General features: G+C 41.9%; 1 protein-coding gene across 3 annotated transcripts in view; it reads left to right on the top strand.

Moving 5' to 3' along the window:
- The window catches only part of CLN8 (CLN8, transmembrane ER and ERGIC protein), a 12,352-nt gene extending 7,517 nt beyond the window's left edge, over positions 1-4,835 (top strand). For 2 of the 3 annotated variants that reach the window (XM_026845791.1, XM_026845792.1), the window contains exons 2-3: positions 1,346-1,999; positions 2,377-4,835. In XM_026845791.1, coding sequence (XP_026701592.1) covers positions 1,457-1,999; positions 2,377-2,691 — 858 coding nt within the window. In that variant the 5' untranslated portion in view covers positions 1,346-1,456 and the 3' untranslated portion in view covers positions 2,692-4,835. Of the gene's footprint in view, positions 1-1,024; positions 1,045-1,345; positions 2,000-2,376 lie in introns of those variants that run through there. The other variant, XM_026845793.1, reaches the window with a different exon arrangement.
- Positions 4,836-24,718: the final 19,883 nt, after the last annotated feature.

The raw sequence follows: 24,718 nt of genomic DNA on the forward strand, positions 1-24,718 counted from the left end.
GAGCGCGGTTTGTGCGCCGGGGCCGGCCCCCCGGGTCTGCGTGAGGTGCTCGGGGGCTGGGGGGGGACGGACGGGGACGGGTTCTGCCGGTGCTTGTGTGGGGGCAGAGGCGCTGCCCCGGCCCCGCAGGAGCCAGGACTTGCCGCAGTGGGTCGCGCTGTTCAGGACCTGTGCGTGCCAGCAGATGAGTTTTACCCCCCTTTTCCCCCAGGAGACTGGGGCGGGGGGGCGCTGCTGGGACTCCACCTTCGAGTCGGTCTAGTCAGGTGTGGGGCCGTGGGCTGCGCGTAGGGCCCTCGGGCCGGGGCTGCCAGCACACCCCCCGTCTTGGGGCGGCGGGGAGCATCTGCGAGCAAAGGCCAGGGTGAGCAGGTCCCTGCAGGATCCGAGTTGTCGTGGTGGCATTTGCTGCGTGGTGAAGCAAGGCGACAAAATCTCACCAGGGGCTCCGTGCTCGGTGGTCGCTGTGGCTTTTTCATCTGGCTCCTGCCAAACTCGCAAACGCAATGTGGTTCTGAGCATTTACAGGCTGTGGTGGGCCTAGTGGTCATGCTCATATCGCTTAAATCGTTCATAAAATGAGCTGGCATTCAAATATTTCAGTATTATTTGGCTTTCCCTTCCTAGAAATCTTTGTGTTTGAACTGTGGTGTGTCAGGAAGTTTCAGTTAACTTGAGGCACTTACTGTTGGGATGTTCAGTTAATTACACTAATGTTAATAACACGCATTAATGTTGCTTGCCTGCATTCCATACTCTTCTTGCATTTTTAGAATATGTTTTCTGTTGGAAAGTGGTTTAATGTTCAGAAACTGATTGCAAAGTCTTGTTTTGAGATATGATTCTGAAGGCCCTGTTCTGTGTAAGTGGTCCCACTTATCGAATTAAGTTTTTGTAGTTCTGTGTCCCAGATCTGTATCTGAGATTCTGAATTGCACTCAAAGCCATAGAAAGTGGTGGAAAATCAGTGAGGGAAGAGCAGGGAAGTAGGAGAAAAATGGAGTATAATAACTGCACACTGCTGTTGGAATACAGGTTTCATAAGTACGAAAACAGGGTTTGCTTTTTGTATTGTCTCTTCCTCTTTCTTGCCTTCCTATTTTGCTCTCTTCAGCTTTTGTTCCAATGCATTACTTTTTACAAGTGTAGATTTTGCAGGCCAGCTGTTAATCTTTAAACACATTGCTTAAGTGTTTATGTCAGTCTGTCTACCTGTCTTTGGGATGACTGTGGCTAATGGCAGCACGACCAAAGTTATAACTGCAGTTGAAGTGAGTTCTCTGTGGTTTAGAAGCTATGTATATGAATGACTTAAATTCACTTAATTTTTTTCTTCTTGTTCCAGACAGAAGAGTTCGTGGTTTCTGGTTTGCATAACGGCAGAGGCGGAATAGACTATAGTGCAGGTGAAAAGTGTCAAGTCCCTTGCAAGGCTTTGCTCTGTAAAAAAGAAGAAATGAGTCCTGCAAATGATGATGCAGTGTTTGAGACCATTTTTGACTGGGACTATCTCTTATGGGAAGTTCGTTTGTCATTTATAGCTGCTGGGTTTTTAATCTACTCGGGAATATTTCTTCTGTCTCACTGGTTGTCTTCACTGATAAGTACCACTTATCGTGCCTTGTATGCAAAGGAGAAGGTGTTTTGGAATATGGCAGTCACACGTGGTGTGTTTGGACTTCAGAGCTGTGTTGCTGGTTTATGGGCTTTGCTCATAGATCCTGTTTTTCATGCTGACAAAGTACATTCACAGCAAAATTGGAGTTGGTTTAACTGTTTAATAGCTGCTGGATTTTTCTTGCTTGAAAATGTAGCTGTTCATATGTCCAACATTATTTTTAGAACATTTGATGTGTTCTTGGTAGTTCATCACTTGCTTGCTTTTGGTGGCTTGGCTGGTCTAGTGATTAATGTGAAATCTGGACATTATCTGCCTTTGATGGGAATGTTGCTGGAGATGAGCACTCCCTCAACGTGCATTTCCTGGATGCTTCTAAAGGTAAGAACATAATTTTCAAATTATGTTTGTAACAGTTTTCATGCATCTTTACTTGCCCATAGGTAATCTGTGTGGTTTGTCTAGATAGCTTTTGGGCAAAACTCCGTTCATCTGGCTGATATCCATGTTATTTTGATACCTGCTTTTGTTGTGGTGATATTTCTGTAGTCCTACATACAGGTTTCTGTGTGATGCTGTGTGCATGTGGATAGTGAGATGGTATAGATTCACTCTGAGTTTGGGATGCCGTATGCATGTGGAATATCATAGCTCTGCATGGGAAAAATGCCTGAGAGTGTGTACTACAGATTGCCCAGTTCTTGATCTTGAAATTACAGTCTAATTTCTGCATACTTTCTGTTCTTGTTTTTTTCTAGGCTGGCTGTGCTAACACCTTTTTCTGGAAGGCAAACCAGTGGGTGATGATCCACCTGTTTCACTGCCGCATGATTCTTACTTACCACATGTGGTGGGTGTGTATTTTCAATTGGAATTCTGTGATGGAAAATTTGGGACTTCTTCATTTTATTGTTTTATTCTCCGGATTATTTGCCGTTACACTAATACTTAACCCATACTGGACGTACAAAAAAACTCAGCAACTCCTCAGCCCAACTGACTGGAACTTTGAAAATAAAACAATGGAAAATGGAAGATTAAATGGTGAAACACATCAAAAGAAGAGGATATAACACTGAAACAGCTGTATCCTATAGGGCAGCGGAAGAATACAATGCAAATTAATTCTTTGCCTGTGAACTAGAAGCTTTTGCAAGAAGCTCATTAACACAGTGATTCCTTGCTGGTAATATTCTTTATGCACCAGAAGTATTTAAAGCATTGTTTATTTTTCGTATGTGCATATACATAAGGTCTTCAACCTCTTAGTTATAAATTATACCAACAATTTTGTCAGGTTGGACAGTTATTTCATGATTTAGTAGTGACATGCTCTCTAATGGCACCCTGTGTCCTAATGATTCAAAGTGGCTTTACAGTAAATTTGTTTTTTAAGCTCATCTTGAAACAAGTTTAGCTTGAATCCAATTTCATATATGTTGGAGATAGTGATACTGGAAATTATGTTGTTTATTAAGAGAGGTATGCATGGGTACCTTGTTCCTTTCTGCCATTAAATCATTCCAAGTGGTTGAATTGATCAGAGGTAGAATGCAGTCAGGGCTAGGTTTTGGGGTGGTTTGGGGTTTTTTTGTTTGTTTGGTTTTTTTTTTTTCTTTTAAGTGCACTTGAGGAAGATAATTGTTTGAGTGCTCACTGTCAAAGTGAGTTGTAGTTTCTAGCTTGCTCTCATGGGAAGCGTTTCCATCCACCACAGGTCTGCGTGTGGGGTTGCAGACATTTGTTACACTGGTGGTCTAGCTAGGTAATCATGGTGGTCACTTCTGGACTTGAAATCATTGAAGTGCAAGCAGCAATGACAGAATGTTTGACTCTGTTTCATCGTGGAAAAGATTGCTGGTTGATTAGTAAAATAATTTTCTTTGTAGGTCTGACATAAGCAGTTGTGCAGTTGGTTCCACTAGTGTGCTACGATTCATCTTATTTTTGGAAATTCTCTTAGTTATAGAGGATTTTAGAAGCTGAGGTGACTCCTCTGTGAAGGAAAGCCTGTATCATCTCCTTTAGGAGTTCAGTTGTTCTTTTAGTATTTTTATTTTACTTAAAAGAACATACAGAATGACGCTAACAATCCTTTGCACTTTATCTGCCACATCACTTCCCTTGACCTAAGGAATAGGGTTGCTTTTTTTAAATAGAGGCTTGACAAATTGTGGTGAACATCCTTCTACTACTAGTATTGGTCTGATGGTTCCTGGATGAAATCTTGTACAGCGTGTGAAGGAATAAAGGTCGCAATAGAAAAGGGTGACACCTAGTGGCAGGAGAATGGCAAAAGTATTAATTTTGGTGTACGGAGCTAGTGGGATAAAAAGCCTGTCCTTTGGACCTTTGTTGTATAGTGTGACGACACTGCTACACAGATTTATTTTTCAAAGTAGTAAGACTGGGCAAGCCCAAGCTGTGAAGAATTTTAGGTCAAGGCATGTGTTAGAGGCTTTGTGTACTGATCTGTGGTGTAACATACTGTTTTAAATGTGTAAGGGAAGCACTGTTTGGTGTAAAAAACCCCATTTTAATTAATTTTTGGTGGGAATGTCTTTGATTTTGTTGTGAGTGAAGGGAGGAAACTAGTAGTCAGTTGCTATACTCCCTATTACACTTTGTGTGAGCACAGAGTTAAAAGAGCTGCTGTGTGAGGGAAACTTACTACTGTTAGGTCACAAATGTATAGCCAGATCTTGTTGATATGATGAAGTGGTGATTATCTAAAATCACCTGTTAAAAACGGGGCTTAGAGGGTCATAGGAGTTTTACACGGCAACTCTATCTGTTATCCTGATGATATTCAATACAGAAAATCTAAATTTTTTGCTATCTTCTTATTTTGAAGCAGACCAGTGTGAAGTTGCAGTGTGTTAGCAGTGTCACCTGTCTTGGACACCATTTTAGAGAAAAGAGGATTCTCTACAGCTTGAAATTACTTTGCTCTCCTGAGGGGTTGTATGTGGGAGAGTAATAAAGTACTTTAGAAGAAAACAGAGGGATGAATTCCTCGGAAACAGAATCCAGATATGTGATCCAAATGCATATCTTGCAGAATCCAAACCTCACTTGCAGGAATTCCAGGGGAAGGGAGGCAGAGGATAAGTCACCTGATATCAAAATGATGGTGTGTTCTATGCTGCTTAAAACTTAAAGGTTTGGAATTGATAAAACGAGGTAATTAGTATAAAAATCCCAGCAATAGAATTCTGAAGAATCCTAACAAAAAATGGAAGCATCAGAAGAAAAGTAAGTTTGTGCCAAGTATGTAATTCTTACAATGACTGGCTAAAGGAGGTGAAATTTCTATGTGCTAAAATAAAAGAATATGGAGGATTGGGGCTAGTAATGAATTTGGAACTGAAAAAAGAGGTTAGGTGTGCTCCAAGCAGACAGGTGGATAGTTATGGCAGTGGCACCAGACTTCTAAAGTTTAATATTTTGTAGTATTAACTTGTCTAATGTTATTAAATGGATTTAAAATCTTTCATTAAAAGGGTTTTTTTAATTATAATAAGGCAATCTTTTTTTTTTTTTTTGTATACATCTTAGTGTGAGCTTTTTTCACACAAAGACTGTTATGGTGTATCTTGAAAATCATTTGCATGTCTTGACTATGTAATTAATAATACCTAACAGCACCTGTTCTAGGAGGTCTAGCAGTGCTTAGGTTAACAAGGGAGCAATGCAATAAAGCCAGTTACAGCACTCATTTTATTTCTGTTAGTTTGAGGGATGAGGGGATTTTACAGTCCAGCTAGAAATACAACAGGACATAAAAATAAAGACAACCTTTCTTCTTCATCTTGATGGCCTAGAATTGGAGTTACCAGTTCTATTACACAAAGACTCTTTTTTTATATACTGGAGTGTTTTCTTCACTGTCTTTTGGCTGCTCTCATCAAGAGGATTTTCTAGTTTGTGATTGTGGACGACTCTCATTGCTTTGAAACAAGACTGAAAAAGCTCTCTTAACTGAGGGTTTTGCTATCTACGCTCATAACCAAGTGATGCTTTTCAACCCAAAGGTAGACTAGCCATAGTTTGTTTATAAATTTTGTTAATGTGAAATTAATCCCAGTCCTTTTGGGCCAATCTTACAGGGCCTGATCTGCAATCCAATGTAGAAAAATGCAGTCAGCTTCAGTAGTGGCTGGATCAGGTCACAGGGTGTGTTGCTGCAGTGATTTGGACAACTCCTGCATAATATGTTTTCGGGTGAATTTTTTGTTTGCCTGGATGACTATTAGACACTTTTCATCCTGCTTTCTTGTGGGTCAAGCTTATTCAAGGAGTACTTTTTTTGTCATCTTTCTGGCTAAAACATTTTTTAAAAAAACAAATCCAAACCAAACTACAAACTATGATGGGTGTGTTTGAGGTTTGTTTTGGGGGTTGGTTGGTTGTTTTTTTTTTCAGGGGGGTGGGGGGTGTGTTTTGTGTGATCTAAGACACTCTGGCCAGGCATCTGGTTTTTACTGTCTTCATACATCATTCCTAAATCACTGATTGTGTTTGCCTCCATTTGTGTACTGTCTTATGTTTTTTCCAAAAGCTGTCATGGTTTCCCTTCCCACTCACCAATTTTTCTACAATATTTACTCTTACTTACAGTACTGGTCATGACCTTGCAACAGTCACATTACCACAGTGATGTCTTTGTCTAATAGTTTTCAGCTTGTACTGTTGGGCCCTTCTTCCACTACATACTCATGTCCGAATCTTTCAGGTTTTTTTGCTTTTTCCTGATAACAGTGATTAAATATTGATGTCATGTGCAGTTATAAAACACCTTTCTTAAGCTCAGGGAGACTGCCACTTAAAGTGAATTTAGAAGTATTAAGCAAATTCAGGTCTGCTCTTGTACAATATAACTTCTGTTGAATGGTACAGTATCTTTACAATGTGTACATAAATAAAAGTATTTTATTGAGTAATTGTCTACTGTGAGTTTCATTTACTGATGAAAATGCCTATTTTTTTAATTGCTATTTGTAGCTTAAACAGTTTTTGCGGTGCATGCACTAAAAAGATGACTTGTTTATTTTGAAATATTATGTTAAACTTGACAAAGGTAATATCATATCCATGGAAGTGGTTATAAAACCTTGTAAACTAATGTCTCTTCACCAACACTTAATATATTATTAACATGAGCATGTTTAGTTACATGACTAAAACACTAGCAGCTGGGCTATATGTAAATACATATTAAAAACTGTTTTAAAAATCACTTGGAAATGGCCCTTCTGGCTTGTGTATTTGAAGTGTGTGGTCTATTTTTTCATTGGGTTCTAACTGTGAAAACACTTTGTTTGGTACTACATGACACCTCAAGGTTTAGTATGAGCCACCTTAAATTTAAAAAAACCCAACCAAACAAACCCCAAAAAACAAACCAGGAAAACCCCCAAAACTTGTCTCATTGCTAAATAACAAAATACAGTTCTAAGCATTAAACCTGTGTGTCTTGTGTGGTGATTTGCAGGAATGAATTCCTGTTGTTTTTTAGCATAAGTGAGTTAAAGGAAAATATCATAATTACAGCTATTTTAATTATTCTTGTAAGAATGCACTGTGTAAGCAACTGGCTGGCATAATTTTGCTAGCTGCCTCAAGTCCCCAAGATTAATGGAAGCAAAAATTCGTGTATAAAGCTCCATTAACTGGAATGTGCGTGGGTACAGATGGATGAGAAGAATAATGCATAATAGTAATCATATGAATAAAGTCCTTTTTTCTGTAAATGATCTGTAGAATGAATTTAAATGTTACTAATGTTTTGCTGTTCAGATGTTTTCAATTAATAGGTAAATATATTTTACTCCTAAGTTCCTACCATATTCCCAGAAAAGTATTAGAACGCACCTATCCTGACTATTATTTAGCAATTACAATCTTTTGATCCTGTGTCATGGCACTGGTGTTTCAGTTGATAATTTGAAACAAAAAAGAAGTGATGGTCATTAATTAAGTGAATTATGCCTGTTCTAGTTGTCAGCCCTCAGATGGGTTTCCAGTGTCGGAAGGGACATTGCATGCTCTGGAACTGATTGGCAAACAAGTGTGTTCTGCTTAATGGTAGTGTCACAGAGCAGAAGTAAGTGTTCTTGCAGCGCACTGTGCCTTTCTGTTTTCTGCAAGTAAAAAACTTCTGAGAGAGGTGGATTGGCAAAGAGAATGATGTAGTAAATGTGCAGTGACTAAGCATTCAAGGTGGTAGACAGGTGTAGCTTGAAAGGAAAAAAGCGGGGTCTGCTCACCTGTCCCTTAGGAAGAAGGTGGTGAGGAAATTGGCTGTGCCATTGCTTGCTGCTGTCTGTGTGTGTGCGCGTGTGTTTGTTCTGATGAGTCAGCTAAGGTCACTTCTGAGTCCTTATGGATATGACCTGAGCAGAGAGAGCGGAAATTTAATACTAGCTTTATCAGATAAAGGCTGCATTACTTCTGGTCTGAAATATTTATTTCTTCATATGACTTTCCTCTTAGCTGCCTCTGCTCCTTTGAATGCTTAGCTCATATTAGAGTGCTGTATAAGCTGAGACTTTTCACCGATGTGTTCTCTGACATTTACTGCAAAGACTTGTGAGGATGTGCCTTGTTTTAGTACCGATACTTGATTGTGGCAGCTCCAGCTTACTCACTCAGCCCGACTTTGATATTGCTATTGCTATATATGTCTGCAACTTCCTTCTCCTGCTTTGCTACTTCTGCTGCCAAAAATGCTTTGCCCTGTGAACGCTGCATTTTGTCACCAGAGCTGTGCTTGCTGAAGTATAAGCATGGGGCTTGCACCAAGCTGGGGGAAAATATCTGAGAAAGGACTGGTTTTGTAGAAGGTAGAAGCCTGGCCGAGAAGCAACCCTGTGGCCGATGGCAAATTTGGTGGCCAGAAGCAGGCTGGTGCTTGTCTGTTTCCAGCGGAAGATGGGGGTGTTGAAGGAGCTGCCGCACGCAGCCATTTGCAGACCTGCACGGGTGAGAGGGTCATGGGATGAGGTGGGGACCCGCGGGAGTCTCCTGGGGCACCTGCCGAGCTGGCCCCAAGCACTGTCATCCCCCTGCTCTGCGCTAGCTGAGTGGGGAGCTTGTGGCAGGGACGATCGCTGTGGGGTGAGCTGCTGTGCCAGGGGGATGGGTTTGCACACCAGGGAGGGGAAATGAGAGAAATGGGAAATTGTCTGTAAATGTTGTTGACTGGGCAGATTGGTCCCGAAAGAGAGGCCTGAGCAAAGGCTGGGGGTGCCATGGCAATCCCAAGCTGGCAGGGGAGGGGGCACAGGAGACAGAGATGGAGGAGGGAGAGGTGCAATGTTCCCCCAAAGTGTGTCCCTGGGCCCTCGGGGTTGGGGTCAGTCAACCTGCAGCAGTGAAGGTGTTGGGGAAGAAGAATGGCTGCAGGAGCCGAGGCATCAGAAGGGCCTGGGGGCCACACGGTGGGTGCCCCAGGGCTGGCCGGGCCATGGTCAGTGCAGTGGGCGCAGGTCTGGCTGCTTGTGTTTGAGCATTGCTGCGGACGGAATGTTGGGGCTCCCTGTCTTCTGTCCCGCCCCCAAGAGGTTTTCTTGCTCCTCCCAGGGAGGGTAAGGCTTAAGCTAAGAGTTAAAAGAAGAGTTACAGTCTGGGGCTCCATGTCCAAGTAGAAACCAGTAAGGAATGATGTCCCCCAAGGGTACGGCACAAAATATGGCTTATATTCCCCTATATTTTTATGTTACAGAAGGCACAAAGACTCGAGGAAAGAATTCCTGCAGGAGCAGAGGATGCAGTAACACCCTTGGTACGGGCTAGCGGAATCCCAGGTGAGTCTAAATTGGCGGAACCAGTAAAAGTTCTAAAATCTGGAAGTGAACAGGTAAGGCAAAGCCAGCATCCTATGAAGTAGGAAGCTAGAAAGGGGTTGGAAGAATTAATAAAGAAAATTTTTTAATTATGGATTGTTGATAAGAGTATGAGTCAGAATAGAACAGCCTGATACGGTCAGTGAAAAAGCAAAATGACAAGGAGTATAGATGAGTTCAACATTTAAGAGCCGTGAACCAGATTGTTCAGGACCTTCACCCAGTAGCAGCTAACCCACATATCCTTCTGACGCCTTTGAAGGAAAAGCAGAAGTGGTTTCCTGTACCTGATCTCCAGGATGCTTTCTTCTGCGTACCTCTAGGCAAAGACAGTCAGGTGATGTTCACCTTTGAATGGGAAAGCCCCAGCATTGGACGCAAAACACAACTGACCTGGGCGGGGCCACCTCAGGGGTTTCAAAACAGTCCAACAATATTTGGCAACAGGTTGGCAATGAACTGGAAAAATGGAAAAAAGGAAAACCCAGAGGGAACGCTACTGCAATATGGATGCAATATTGGATGTGGTGTTGGGGGCTATGATATAGGGGGGAACTTTGTAGAGTAGGGCTGATGGTTGGACTCGATGATCCCGAGGGTCTTTTCCAACCTGAATGATTCTGTGATTCTGTAATATGTAGGTGACGTTCTGTTGGCTGCAGAGACTCGGGGAGAGTGTTTACAGATGACTCTAAGCCTGTTGAACTTCTGAGGACAAGGAGGGTATTGTGTATCAAAGAGCAAAGCTCAGGTAGGAGAAGAGACTGTGATTTCTTGAGGCTTTGAGGTTTTACAGGGACAACGGAGAGCGGGAGCTGACAGAAAAAAGTGATCTGACAACTCCAAAAGCAAGACCCATATGAGAGCTGAGGGCATTTTTGGGAATGGTCAAGTGGTACAGACTGTGGATTTTCAACTGTGGGCTGTTGGTAAAAGCCCTTCATGAAATTCTGAAGGGTTCAGAAGAGAACCGCCTTCTATGGACCCCTAAATGCCAGGTAGATTCTAAGGACTGAAAAAAGGCTTTGATATCAGCCCCTGCATTGGGACTGCCCGATTTGTCTAAACCTTTTGAGCTCTTTGTACATGAAGGACAACATCTTGCCGTGGACGTGCTGACTCAGAGTGGGAACGTGGGGAAGGGCTGTGGGATATTTCTCCAAACAATTGGACCATGTGAGTAGAGGATGGCCAGGATGTCTTCATGTTGTAGCCCCAACTGTCCTTTTAGTCCAAGAAGCCAGAAAATTAATGGTAGGACAAAGAATCACCGTGTACGTTGTTCTGCATTTGGTGTTTTTTCTGCATTACTAAAACAAAATGGATCTAGGTATCTTCTGGTATTGGTTGACAACTTCTTAGGATGGCCAGAGGCTTTCTACTGTTACAGCAACAAAGCTAGGGAGGTTACTAAGCTATTACTCAAAGAAATTTTAACACCAAGGTTTGGGGTACCAACCAGAATGTCTTCTGATTGGGGTCTACATTTTGTGGCAGATCCAGTTCAGGAGTTAAGTAAAATCCTCGGTATCAAGTGGGATTTACATACCCCGTGGAGGCCTCAATCAAGTGGACAGGTAGAAAGAATGAATCAAAGCCTGAAAGGGCAAATTAGTAACATACGTCAAGAAACCTCTTTAAAGTGGCCACAGGCCTTTCCACTAGCCCTCTTAGCATCAGAATACAACCAAGGTCTGGGAGTAAAATTAGTCCTGACGCGGTACTCTATGGAAAACCATACCAAGCGCCACTGATTGCAGGGGAAATACATGTCATGGAAAATACAGATTTAAAAAATATTTTTCTTTCTGATTTCTTCAGGGACAATTCTTGCACCTCTGTGATGACACATCCTCTCGACAGGACCTCTCGCATTAGGCCCTCCTGTCCACCAGCATCAACCAGGAGACTTTGTCTATATAAAGACATGGAACTCTGAGCCTCTCCAAGAAGAATGGGAAGGACCCTCTCAAGTACACCTGACAACTGATACTGCAATCAAGGTAGGAGAGATGGAACCTTGGGTCCATTATACTCAGGTAAAGTCAGTGCCATTGCCAAAAGAACCTTGGTGGCAGATTGTCCCATCCAGCGAAGATCCTCTCTGAATGAAGGTCCAAAAATCAAGGTGAGGGTGTGTCCTTGTGAATGCCTCGCTACCCCTAGACATGCCTGTGCATCCATTCCAACCCAGAGAACAGGTGTATCTGAGGACATGGTCACATGAACTGTTGAAGGAGAACTGGAAAGGACGTCATTGGAAGGAATAATTTGTGTTGTTCTAATCAGAGCTGTTACAGGAATCTGCATAGGTTGTATGAAGAGAACCATTGAGAAAAACAGATGGAAGTAGTAAGAAAATCTACTCTGAAAGGTGGGGTTGATACCAAAAAACTTAAACAATTTAATTAATATCCCAATAATGGGCCCCTTTGTATAAGCTCCGTAGCAACAAGATAACAAGCCTACATGCTGCAGAGCGACCCTTCCCCAGATCATTGCGCTTTGTACTGGCAAGATGAGCAAGTCTGTGTGCAAGGAGGCAGTCTCACAATGTCTACATTAGGTTTCCTGGAAATAGGCAGGTATTTAACGTATGCATTAGATTCCTTAGAGATAAGCGGGTACTTCTCAGGAATTCTGCACATACTCATTTTTTACTGTCTATCACGAGTGTGCCTCTGTCTTTCAGGATTCAGGTTAGGGGGAGTGATCCCCCGTGCATCCAGCACGGCAGTAAAGAGAATGCCTGCTTCTTGATGCTGCATTGGTGTGAAGAGGTTCGTTCCCGATTTCGGTGACAAATGGCCACGACAGCCAACGTGTATTCCTGTAGTCTGAAGTCTATAAATACCTTGAAGGTCTTTGGTGCGGCATGCTGGCTCAGTGGAATTACCACCAGCACCCGACTCTGCGCAGCCACGGAATAAATAAATTCCTCTGCTCCGTGTGTATCTTGGCATAGTGCACACTGGGTAAACGACCCACTTGTGGGATGGCAGCAGCATCTCTGTGGGAGTCCCCAAAGACGACCGTGGTGAAACATCTGTATCAGCTGTAGGACTTGTTCACTGGCCGATTCTTCCTGATGCTTTACATTCTGATGCCTTTATTTGGGTTTTCATCTTTTTAATGTCACAAGGGGAAGAAATAGTAAAACTCAGAGAACCAAGGTCCTGTTTTGAGTCTGAACAAGGAGATCTGCATGACCTTAGTCCTGTTTCTGAAGAGAAAGGTTATGAAACCTCCTATTTTTCTGCATCTTCACCAGTAACACTACTGTGTGATGGGAGAAGAGAGATGGAAGTGGAGAAGGGAATGGTTAAGAAGAAAAAGCTACAGGGCAGCCTGTCACAGAAGAACCTGTTGTAACCTTGGGGTATGTAATACACACACTGTCCTCAGGCAGAAATGCGAGGTCGCTACCGCTCATGCTTTTATTGCAAATCTCATGATTTGAAAGATTATCCTGAGACTCCCCCCAGGAACTACCAAGTATCTCCTTGTGTGAGAAAAGCAACTTTCATCTTTCATGCAAGTTTTTCTCTCCTGGAGTTGCAGAGCTATTCTTGGAGGAAAAAAAGGGAGCACTTGCAAAACCCAGGAGGTGAATAAAAACATTTGGCTCCCTTTCCCTAAAGTAATCCCATAATTCTGGGGACTAATCTCATGAGTGCTCAGCATTGGAAGCTAACGTTGCTGAAAATGATAGAAATTGGTATAAGAACCAAACAATCAAAAACAAACTCCTCAGGGAAGGCTCCCAGAGCAAATACATCACCCTAGAAGCAATGTTGGGGCAGTTTCTGTGCCTGTGCCTTCAGCTTTGCAGTTCTGGTGTTACACTGGGGAGTTTTTCTCTGCTCTCCATGAGCTGTGAAGACAACTGTAGACAAGAAGAACAGACATGTTGTTCCATGAAGGGAAGAGGCACGTTAGGTCTGCACTGTAAGCTATTGCAGAGAGTTGGAGAATTTTGTAGACAAAATGCCCTTTCCCAGAAAGGAGGGAAAATTTAGCAACTGTTTTCTCCTGTGGAATCAGATTTTTAAAGCAGACAGGGGTAGATCAAGTGTAAGTGGTGCACACATGAACAGCAGAACTCGCTGAGTTCTCCTGACAGTTCTGGTTATAGTCATTCTACTGGTGTAAATGGGCTGTTCTGCAGCAAATCTGAGATCCAAAGAAATAGGGAAACTTACTGAAAACCTGTGAAAGTATTGCAGAAAGCCAGGATAGGCAGCAATATATTAAAAGTAAAAGAGAGAGCATTTCCCATTCCCTGGTAGCAGGAGAAATGCAAAAGGAAACAACAGCTGTTAGCGTGGCACAAGAAAAAGAGCAGTTGTCCAGTGTTGTAGGAGATGTAGTGTGCAGCCACTCAGTTGGTGGTGTTCCGGTAGGGAGTGAGTTCCAAAGCGATTTCAGGCAAGAGGGAACTTGAACATTTTTGGGGAACAGTAGCACGAACAAGAGTGCCAGAAGCCACAGCGAAGAATTTGCAGGATTTGCAGACAGAGCAGAAGTAACCCTGATTGAAATCCAGTGCCAAGGCAGTTTACTGTTTCTGCTGTGGAGAGCTCATTTGTACAGGTTTGTAACTGCATGGTGACTGGCAGTCGTGAATGCTTCCCAGCTGGTGACTGCAAAGCTAGAAAATGGGAAGAGCAGAGCTGCTGCCAGCGTGGCTTCCCTAAGGGCAAGTGGTGGCCGACTGCTGCAGTGGCCTTGTGTGCTGGAGGGGCGGCCTGAGTGGAAGAGGAGGAAGAGACCTGGGTGTCATCTGCCTGGAGCTGTGTGAGGAAGCCTGAGCCATGGTCCCCCCAAGGTTCTTCCCTGTTGCTGAGGACAGGCAGAGCCTGTGGCTTCTTGCCCCTGTTGGCTACTTGCCCGGGGCAGCCTGGAGGAGCCACCTGTGGGGCTGCAGCAGGTGCCTGAGGACAGGGCAGGGTGGCTGGGAGCAGGTAGAGCAGCCTGTGAAAGCCCTAGGGTGGGAGGGTGGTGCCCAGGGTTGTGGGGCTCAGAGGTGCTTTCTGCGCAGGCCGTGTCCGTGAGTCCTGTGTAGAGCCATCTGTCATGGCTGCCCCGCCAAAGGGCTGCTTCCCCTGGGGAAGGGACAGGGGAGTCCCCCTCCACGATTGCCTGCACCACTGGCGCTGCCTCAGGCCTGAGGATGGCTTGGTGCCCTTTGAGGCTTGGTGGGTCTGTTGTGGGGCTCAGCAATGCTTTTGCAGATCTTGGGTGCCATTTGCTGCCACCTGTGCTCCCCCCCCCATCCCATGCAGGAACAGAGAGGGTCTGGATAAAGGGCTTTTAATGAAAAACAAAGAATAAAACAATCATGAAAAGGTAGAAGATTATCAGAACCCCCCTTCACGCCCTCTCCAGAACCCCCTGATCCCTGCAATAGTCTAATCTTTCCCTCCTGCCCCAGCACTAGTTGTAGGGGCTTTGTGCGTGCCTCCTGGGCAGTGTCCTCCTCCATGTGGACATCGGTCTGGACATCTCCCTGGACACCATATGGATAGGTGCCCTGGTCCATTGCCACATGTTTGCCTGGGGGGCTGTCACTGCCCAAGGGTGCTCCTGAGGTTGGCTGTGCTGGAGAGGCCATGCTGTCTGTGCTGTCCCTTGAGGTGGTGGCAGCTGTGGAGGGACAGTGGCAGCACTGGAGGGGCTGGAGCCACTGCTGTCTCTTGAGGGCTGTTGGGTGGAGCAGCTGTGCTTGGTCCTGGGGCACCCATTGTTGTGCCCAGGCCTTGGGGAGCCGCAGCCTGGGGGTCCCCATAGGTAGAGGTCTGAGTTTCCTACCTTTCTGGACCATGCAGTTCTGCTGTCAGAATCTGCTAAGAATAAATCAAGGTGATAATTATAAAACCTTGAAAAACAAAGCCATGTGCGAACTACACAAGTACAGAGAAATGGTTTGCAGAGTAGACATGGAGCATCTAACAAGAGCTTGATCATCTTATCTTGTGGGTCATATTTACAGGAAGAAAGTATATCCTGGAAAGCAGCAGTAGCATTGCTTAGGAGTCAACACTGGTTGAGAATAAGTTTGAGGACCCATTTTAGGACATCAAAGTTCCCAAGCAAAGTATTACCCAAGGCTGATGGAGCCTACAGTGTATTCTAATTTATAGTAATATATTCTTGTATTACCATTGCATTCTTATTGTAAATAATTATTTTTTACCCCTGGAGGCTCTTTTGCCTCATGAGTCGGCAAAAAGTACTAAATGTACAAAAATGTACATTCATGAGTACAAATCCACCTTCTTTTTTCCTAGCAATCCTAATAATTTTTATTTGCAATTTTTTCCCACTTGAATTATTTTCTCTTAAATGTTCGTGGCTTAGAGTTGTACATAGTATTTCATAAAAAGTCTTCTCGTTACTGAAAATCCGGAATAGGAACTTATCGACACCAATGTGATGCAGATAAGCAGACACTTCTTTATTGATGGCCAGGTGCGCGGGTGAGTGCTCTCACCAACAATGCACACCAGTCACAAGAATCATTCAGTTTATATATTATTCAATCATACGTATCATTAGGTATTCATACATAAACACAAGAATTCCTGGAAATCATTATCATACTTCCCTCCTGATTCTGTGCACTAAAGCTTAGAAATCTCTAGAAATGAGTCTGGGTTGTAATTTGGGTCGGTGGTCCATGAGTCGGTGGTCGCAATCTCCCCCTGCCGGAATTACCTATTACTTAGTTTCACTGTTCCCTGGCAGAGATCTGTAAACTGTTACAGTTCATTCGCCCCAGTTCTCATTAATTTCAGGCTGTGGTACATCTGAGACCTTATCCAATGTATTCTAGGTAATAAATTACTTCTGTGTCAGACATCTCTCTAACAACTTCAAACAGAATTATTTTCAATTATAAATCTAATTACCTAAGCAGTATCTAGGTGTACCTAGTAAATGATTACTGACCAATTCTTCAGCCGTGGTACAGGGCTCTACAGAGGAATTCACAGTAGCATTGGTTTCTGGTTAATGTAAGATAAATGTAAACATGTAACCCTACTAAAATATCTCTCATAATTCTGTATTCATACTAGAATCAAACATTATGAATTCTGATTGGTGGCAAATCAGTGACATTCTCAGTACCTTGTGTTACATTACTTCCTTTCCGCCAATGCACGTGGCTCAGCTTCAGCTGAAGGTTGTGTTGGTCTGTCATGGTTGCATGACCTTAGTGCTTCATGGTCCCCCTGTGGCAGTGAATTCATTCCAGTTTTTTCCTTTTCTCAGCTTCAGAGTGAAGCAGAGCACCACAAAATAACCCAAAGTAGGAATTCTGTGTTTTAGAAGTAACTTGTACGTGTTACTGTATGGTGAGCAGGTGCGGGGCTGCCCCGTGCCGGACACAGCCGGTTCCAGCCGGCTCCAGCCCGCACAGGGCGGCCTCGGGGAGTGTGTGTAAGAAAGGGCAAGACCACCAAACGTGCCGAGGAGGAGGGGGGAAACAGAGTGAGAAACAATTGTGTGAGCCCCAAGGTGAGAGCAGGAGGAGGGGGAGGAGGTGCGCCAGGTGCTGGAGCAGAGGCTGTGGAGGAGCCCACACAGGAGCAGGTTTATCCTGAAGGACGGCAGCATGTGGGAAGGACCCGTACTAGAGCCGGGGAGAAATGTGAGGAGGGAGCAGCAAAGAGGAGCTGTTACAGACTAACCACAACCCCTCTTCCCCATCCCACCATGCCTTCTTGGGCTGGGGAGGCAGAGGAGTTGGGAATGAAGGAGTGAAGTTGAGCCTGGGAAGAAGTGGGATGAGGGGGAAGGTGATTTTACTTTTGTTTCTTACCACCCTACTGGCAATAAATTAAATTTCCCTGAGTCGAGTCTGTTTGATTCATGACAGTGGTTGCCAAGTGATCTCCCTCTCTTCATTTTGACCTATAAGCTTTTCATTTTATTTTCTCCCCTTGTCCTGGTGAGAGGGAGTAAGAGAGCACCTGGGTGGGGTCTGGTTGCTGGCCAAAGCCAACCCACCACAATAAGTTACAGCAGGAGCTCTACTGTCATGTGCCGCCCATGGCAACAAGTTGCTGATGTAACACAAGGAGTCTGGTGCTGAGGACTATTAAAATTTAGGAAAATTTGTACCTGGTGTGTCTGAATAGGCAGTCTGAGAATTTGACTTGCAAAGACTCCTCATAAGCAGAGAGTTTTTAAAGAGACATTCTAGTGCTGGTATTATAAAACTCAGTGGTCAGGTTAACCTGTACTGATATGCTCAGAGTTGACAAACTGTTTTGCATTAGGGGTGCTTCAGGGAGACAGTGGAAGACAGTCCAGCAGTAGGCATCATATCAGAATGGGAATGAGCAATTATTTTATAAAGCCAAATGTTATTTTGATGTGATAGTCTGAATTGAAGAAAACTATGTGGTTTGCCTTTTAAAAAATTATTTTTACATGTAAAGTATTGCCACTCAACCTTGTTTGGTAAGGGAAGTGGAGGGAACCTGTAACTTTACAAGGCTCCAGCATGAGTTCTGCAGATGCTCAAGTAAGGCCATTGGATGTCCTGGCTTTGAGTGTTTTCTGAAGCATGACAGTAAACAGATGACATACTGTCTTTGCGGGGGACACAGTGGAGAACAACAGGAGAAACTATTTCTGAGTTTCCAGTGGATGAAAACTCCATAAGAGAAAGTGCCAGCTACATCAGCTTGTAAATAGAAGGAAGAAACTGAGAAAATCAGGCTTCACTGGAGAATTTGGTAATCTAAGTTTTAGTTACGTTGTTCAGATTTCATGCAACATTTTGGAAAGCAAGCCATAGGAATGATGTTGTATATCCTTAGGTGTCATAAATTCAAGTTTACATTCAACCACCACAATTTCCATGAAGAGACAAAAAAGGGGTTTGTCCTTCACAGCATTGTGTCATGTGGGCCAGGACACTGCTTAGTGTCCGTGGTATCCTTAAGATGCCTAGTACATGTACGGCAGTAGATGCATGACCTATGGCAGCTTGGAGGCGAGAGGTATCTTTGCTGAAATCCCAGTAGGCAGCAATTAGAGTAAGTGAATTCTGGTGAGGTCTCATTGTACGTTTATCACCAGTAAACCCCTTTTAAACATCATAATTTTAGGACCTGGTTATGAAAACTCTGGAGACAGCCATTATCTGTACCCTAATTATCGACAACTAATTATAGGTGGATAAATAATGAATTTGCGATTGCGATGATTAGGATGCTAATTAGGACTGCCAATAGGATGTTGCCTTAGAAAATAGTAGGAAGAGTGCAAGTTCTTTTGAATGTTCATTTTGCTTTTTTATAAGTTGTTCTGCTGTTGTCGGATTTGTCCAACAAGGTATCCACAGTGACCTTTTATTGGAATTAGAGAAGATTATTTATGTATGGTCACCAGAATCAAAGGAGTGGACATCAAAGATCAAAAAGGTTCAGAAAATAACTGCATGAAGGAGTGTCTCTAATAGTGAAAGATAATTATGAAAGGGAGAAATTAATGCACATGGATAATGAGTTGGCTGCCAAAAGGAGAAAGATATTGCTAGTAAATTATATTTTTAATCATGGAAGTGGGCTAGCTGCACTTAGTCTAAATATGTGTCTGTTCTTTAACATGGCTTCTAATGATAAGCAGTTATTAAACTGTTTGCCAAAGGCTGATTCCTTGCCATTTCAGCTCCTGAAATGATAGCTGGATGTGAATGAAGTGCAACATATAAAAAAAAAAATTACAGAAACAACAGGATAAAGTGGTCTCTTTGCTGGAAGCTGAACTGATTGCCATAACAGTTTTCCTGGCCTTAACCTTTACATATGGCCCAATTTTTTTATTCTCATTTTCTTTCTTATTAGACTCTATAGAGCTATGTGAGAACTATTTTATGTTCACACTGTGACAAATTGCATTCAGAAGTACCTCTCTGAAAACAAATAAAAAAAGAAAACTTTTAAATATTTAACTTGTAATTCAGGTTGTATGAACCCACATGAAGACATGGGATACTTGTGAAAGGGTTGTTAAACTATAGGCAAATGAAAAATGTAGAAAAAAGGTGGATTAATCAAACATTTTTTGAAATGCCACCATTTCCTACTAACATTTTCATGTAATGATAATGAATTGAGTATACCTGAACATATTTCATTACTGGCTGTAGCATGAATGCACTTAAATAGGCAAGGATAGCTGCTGGATGCATGGATCTTTGAACAGCATTTAGCTTTAAGTTTTCATGCTAGAAGTGGTCCAAAGTTTTAAAATAATATTTAGCAATATTAAATTGTTCTAACTGATACCAAGAACTTGTATTTAAAGACTGGTACTTGAAGAGCATTTATTTTCATCAAAGTGTGAGGGATGTGTACATGGATATATTGTAAAGTACATGTTTTCTAAATTATTGCATCTTGTAAAGGTTTGGGTTTTTTTCTTCAGTTTTGTGGAAGGGGCACATTCGGTCCTAACTCATATTCACATGAATGTGCGGGTGCTTGACCAGCACCAGCGTCAGGTGCTTGTGTGACGGGGCTTTGGAGTGGCCGTGTGGGTGACACGGTCAGCACGGGTCTGCAGCGAGTCTTTGCTGTGGGGAAGCCACGCAAGGACAGAAAAGAGCAAAGATCGAAAGGTCGGGTATGAGGTGCCAGCATCTTTAGAAAAACTTTGATTTTGAAAACTACTGAAGAGTTTTGGGTGATACCCGAGATTAAATTCCAGAATAGCCTTGTGTGCCTCCCAGCTTGCTCGTGGGCTATTCGGGAGAATAAGGCTGAGGGTGGAAAAAAGTCTGTCCCGCGTGTGCCCCGTTCTCCCGGGGTGGGCCCGGCGGGCCGCCTCCCCCCGGCAGCCGGGCCGCTCTGCCCTTCGCCCGTGACACTGCGGACCCCTGGCAGGTTAAAAGATTGGCCAGTCATTCACCTGGGTGAATAAGTGAGGTTTGTCAGTAGGCTTGGAAAGGTTTTTGGAAAGTAAGCTACTAATAATTTGCCCTTAGCAAAGGCTTATTTTAAAGGCCTTTAGGTGGTGCTTGTATTTCTGACCAGAAAGATTTTATCCATCCTAAATTCTGTCCTCTTTCACTTAAATATTTGCTCAATCCTCTTTTATTTGTTCAATCCTTCTTTTTTTTTTTTTTTTTCCTTTCCCTGATGTTACTAAGATCGTGGCTTTTTAATTGCAATGTAAAAAGTATCTTTTTTTTTTTCAGTTGTGCAGTTTAACTGTTACCACAAAAAGGTACAGGATTTTTTTGCATGAGTCAGAAAATAAGAAAGATTGACTGTTTAAAAACTGTCTCATGCTGAATAAATAAATAAATAAATACAGTTAGGATATATAATTGTATGTTAATTTATGACTATCATTATTGTAAATAAAATAAATGTTTTCCCAAAGCCTTTACTCTGCTCAGTGAACCCCAGTGACCAATCTGTTCTGCAATAGAAATGAAATATTACATTTTAAAAATTTTCTTTTGGTGCTCAGGAGATGCAGATTTGTTGCCTGAACGTGGGATATGTTGGGCGCCTACAACTGCAAGCCCATTATTCAAGCAGGGGTTCTGGCTGTTCAACTGTTTTCTTTAGCAGGCCCTTCAGTCTTTTCACTTGGGTGATCTGTTTGATCTTGATAATCTGTCTGACTTGCTTTGTTTAATCCATTTTGTGGGGTTTTTTTTCACTCTCAGGCTTAGTAGCCCATGAACTAGTTACATGTGTTTATCTGGTTATGAACAGCAGTTTTTTAGACACTACCTTGAAATCTGATATTTCTGAAGGCTTTACAGTGAGATTTTAAGACTTTTATAGTACAGTCTATGGATTTCTTAACTTACCTGTGGTGGTGTATGAGAGACATGACCTACTACATGAGTGGCAACAAGTGTCTTGTGATGGGACAGGCACCAGTGTGTGGTGCTTTAATGGCTGATGCCTGCAGGTGGATGTGGTGAGAGAAAGGACTGGAAGCAGATAGATGCTTGAGGAATGTGCTGTCCATCAGTTCCTGCTGAGTGCCAGGACCTGGCAGGATCCTTCAGAGTTCAAACACCACAGGATATGGAGAGGACCCACAGTGCTGTGTGATGGGTGTGTGCAGGCTGGCATTGCAGCTCTGAGACATTGAGACCAAATGTGCAAGTCTTGTGCTATTCACTTTGGCAGGTCGGTGGTGAGCACACCAAAGTGCTGGAGAGGCGGTTCCTTCCCTCCTTGGTGATGCAGAAGGAGCTTTCTTCTGACCAGGAGCTGTGGTTGCTCCCGGCAGATAGAATATGGCTTCACTTATTGTTAGACTGTGACAATCCTTCCCGGAGTAGAATACTGTGAAACAAGCTTTAACATTTATTGAGATTAACTTTAAAAATTCAAACTACTACAGAAATCATATTTACATTCTCATTTTTATTGTGATTGAAATCAAGGGTCTAGGTATCTTAGCATCTTGGTTTGTTTGGTTTTTGTTTTTTTTTTTTCCCTCTAGACCATTAATTATCGCAGAAATGTTCTGACTTACACTGGGTTGAAATTCTAAGGCTAAACACTTACTCTAGTCATAGGTTGAATATAAAAGGTTCTGATTATCCTAAACCTAGTAGCTCTGTAGTGTGTCTTAAGGTATGGCTTTCGTTTTGAGTAGGCTGAATTTTTAATGTTGGATATCACAGCTTTTTTTAAATGCTTTTGGAGTTTTTTAGTGGTTTTCAGTCTATTTAAGTTACTCTTTTTTAACAGAGCTTTCCCTTTTGTTTTCTTGGTTATCACTTTATATATAAAATGTACATTATATTTTTATATAAAATCTTGTACTGATTTTTTTTTTTTTTTTTTTTTAGGGTAGGGGGGATTGTATTTTGTTTTCCTTTTCTTTAACAGTTGAGGGTATTTAGTCTTAGCACTGATAAATTTGATATGAAGAAATCTTAACACTAGAGAAGTTCTATTGAATCTAAGCTGTTTAGGAGTCCTTACATAGTTTATAAACATTTGAAGGAAGACAACAAGCTTGTCTAAAACCTGAAGGGCAATTGTCAAACTTCATAATTGTTAATGGAATTTAATGCAACTGGGAATAGTGCATTACTCATTTGTAAAACAGGAAGTCTATTAACTGCTTCTGTATACAGTAGAAATTATTTTTAGAATTTGTTGTAGAAAATTTATAAACTTTGGTATGTTTCTGAAGTAGCCAGGAAAAAAAAAACTCTGCAATCCAGGAGGAAGAGGAGTAGTTTTGATTCAGATTTTCAGATTAAAATTTATATATTGTGCGGAGCTGCAGTCAGTTTATTCATGCGTCTGTAATACTACACTGCTCTCAATTCTGTATGTGATGGAAAAATGAGCAGTGTGTAGTACTTATTTTCTTCATCTTTACATATGCAGGATAGTAGTTTTCTTTCTGCTTCTGTAAAGTGACTTCTGTTTCATTTTTTGCTTTTTCTTTATGTCTTTCCATTTTACAGTTTTAGTTTAGAACTGTGGAAGACATCTCACGAGGTCTGAGGGCCTCAAATTTAAAAGCGTTTTTGAAACTCTTTCCATAAATTCAGCTTACTGATGGCCATGCACTTGCAGCTCAAAAAGCCATAGTATCCTTGAGTGCTTCTTGTGTAATATCTAGTGTAGCAGTTGCCCCTTCGAGAAACTTCCTTTGGAGTTACAGTGGATTTAAATTAAACAGTTGTCAAATGAGTCTTACTTTTTTAACATTCTCTGTGTTATAATGGGGCTTCATTGATAGTGTTATGAATTAGTCTTTCATTTTGTGTATATCCTACAATGTGTGAGGGAGGCATTTTTCATATCCAAGACCTTCTTTTGTTAAAATCAGCATTAATTGCAGATATTTTTTTTCACTCCTCTTTCTATTTATACAAAGTTTTTCTTGTTATTACATCTGTTGGTAGAAAATTAATATTGGTAAATTCATTTTTAAATCTAGGAATAGTTTAAAGAGTGGAAAAACTACAAGCCTGGATGCTTGAAAGTTATCAGGTATTCAAAAACTGAAGCTTGAGAATTAGGGAGACTGAAGGCATGTTATGAGGGTGAGGTGTTCTTTATAATAAGAGGGGAGGTACACGAACAAGATAAACCAAAATTCTCACCGTGGACCTGTACAACTATGTCTTAATACTCTTTCTGTTTTCAGATACATCTTTCTCACTAATGTTGTATGCATATGTGGTTTGCAGAGAGCAGAATCTTGGGGCTCAAGGTTTGTCACATACCTGTGGAAGGAAACTGCTGCATTATTAGCATCTTTCTATAGCATCTGCACTATTAACATTTAACATCTTTCATTTAAGTGACTTGGACATTTTCTTACAGTAGATAATCTGAATTACTCAAACCAGAATGCTTCAGGTTATTTTGAAACCAGGGACATGTAAAAGTACAATTTGTTTTTAAGGGAGTGATGACAGGTAATGATAAACAAGATTTGAAAAATATATTCTCAAATTGTGTTTTCAGATCAAAAACTTGACTTATATTTTATTCTGAATTGTCTGAATAAGCAAGACTGTGGGAAGTGATGCATAACTGCACAACATTGATTCATGTCCTACATGTTTGCTGCTCAGTCAGGAAGCCTGAAGCTTAATGTCAAATGCGTGGGTGAAGCAGTTAACCAGAGCAAAATAAATTGTTCTACTTTCATAGTGCTGAATAGGAGCATTATCTTGGGAAAATCTGTTTCAGTGACTTACTGTACTGTACAATACTTGTTACTTGGGACTGAACCATGAATAAGAACTATTAGGATCCAGGCTCAAGGTCAAACATTCACTCTTGTTTCTGTTCTATAATCTCTTTTCTTGAAATGCTCTCAAAAATATTACAGAAATCATTTGAGTTTTTTTTTTCCTTAGAGATACAGGATATATATCTTGGAAATTTCAAGAAAGGGGATGAACATTATTTCCTCATCTGTAAAAAGGGATCATAAGTTATTGGGGAGTAGATGGCAATATTTAGGTTTCCTGCTAGGACCACAGTGAGTCTTGAGCTTATGACTCTTGACTTTATCTTTTTCACCTTTCTAAAGCATTCAGTGTCTCATCCTCAGTGTTCTTTTAGAATTTTATATGTAGTATTTAATGTTGTTGCAAACCATGGACTAATTTGAGTCTTAAAAACTTTGAGTTTGAACTATAGAAGGTGTAGAAGAGGTCTACTTGATCATTTCCAAATCAAGGAAAGAGTGAAGATCACTGATGTTAGGACTAGATGCAGAACTTAAA

Source organism: Athene cunicularia (assembly GCF_003259725.1).
Source record: "Athene cunicularia isolate RWA chromosome 3 unlocalized genomic scaffold, athCun1 chr3_part1, whole genome shotgun sequence".
NCBI lineage: Eukaryota > Metazoa > Chordata > Aves > Strigiformes > Strigidae > Athene > Athene cunicularia.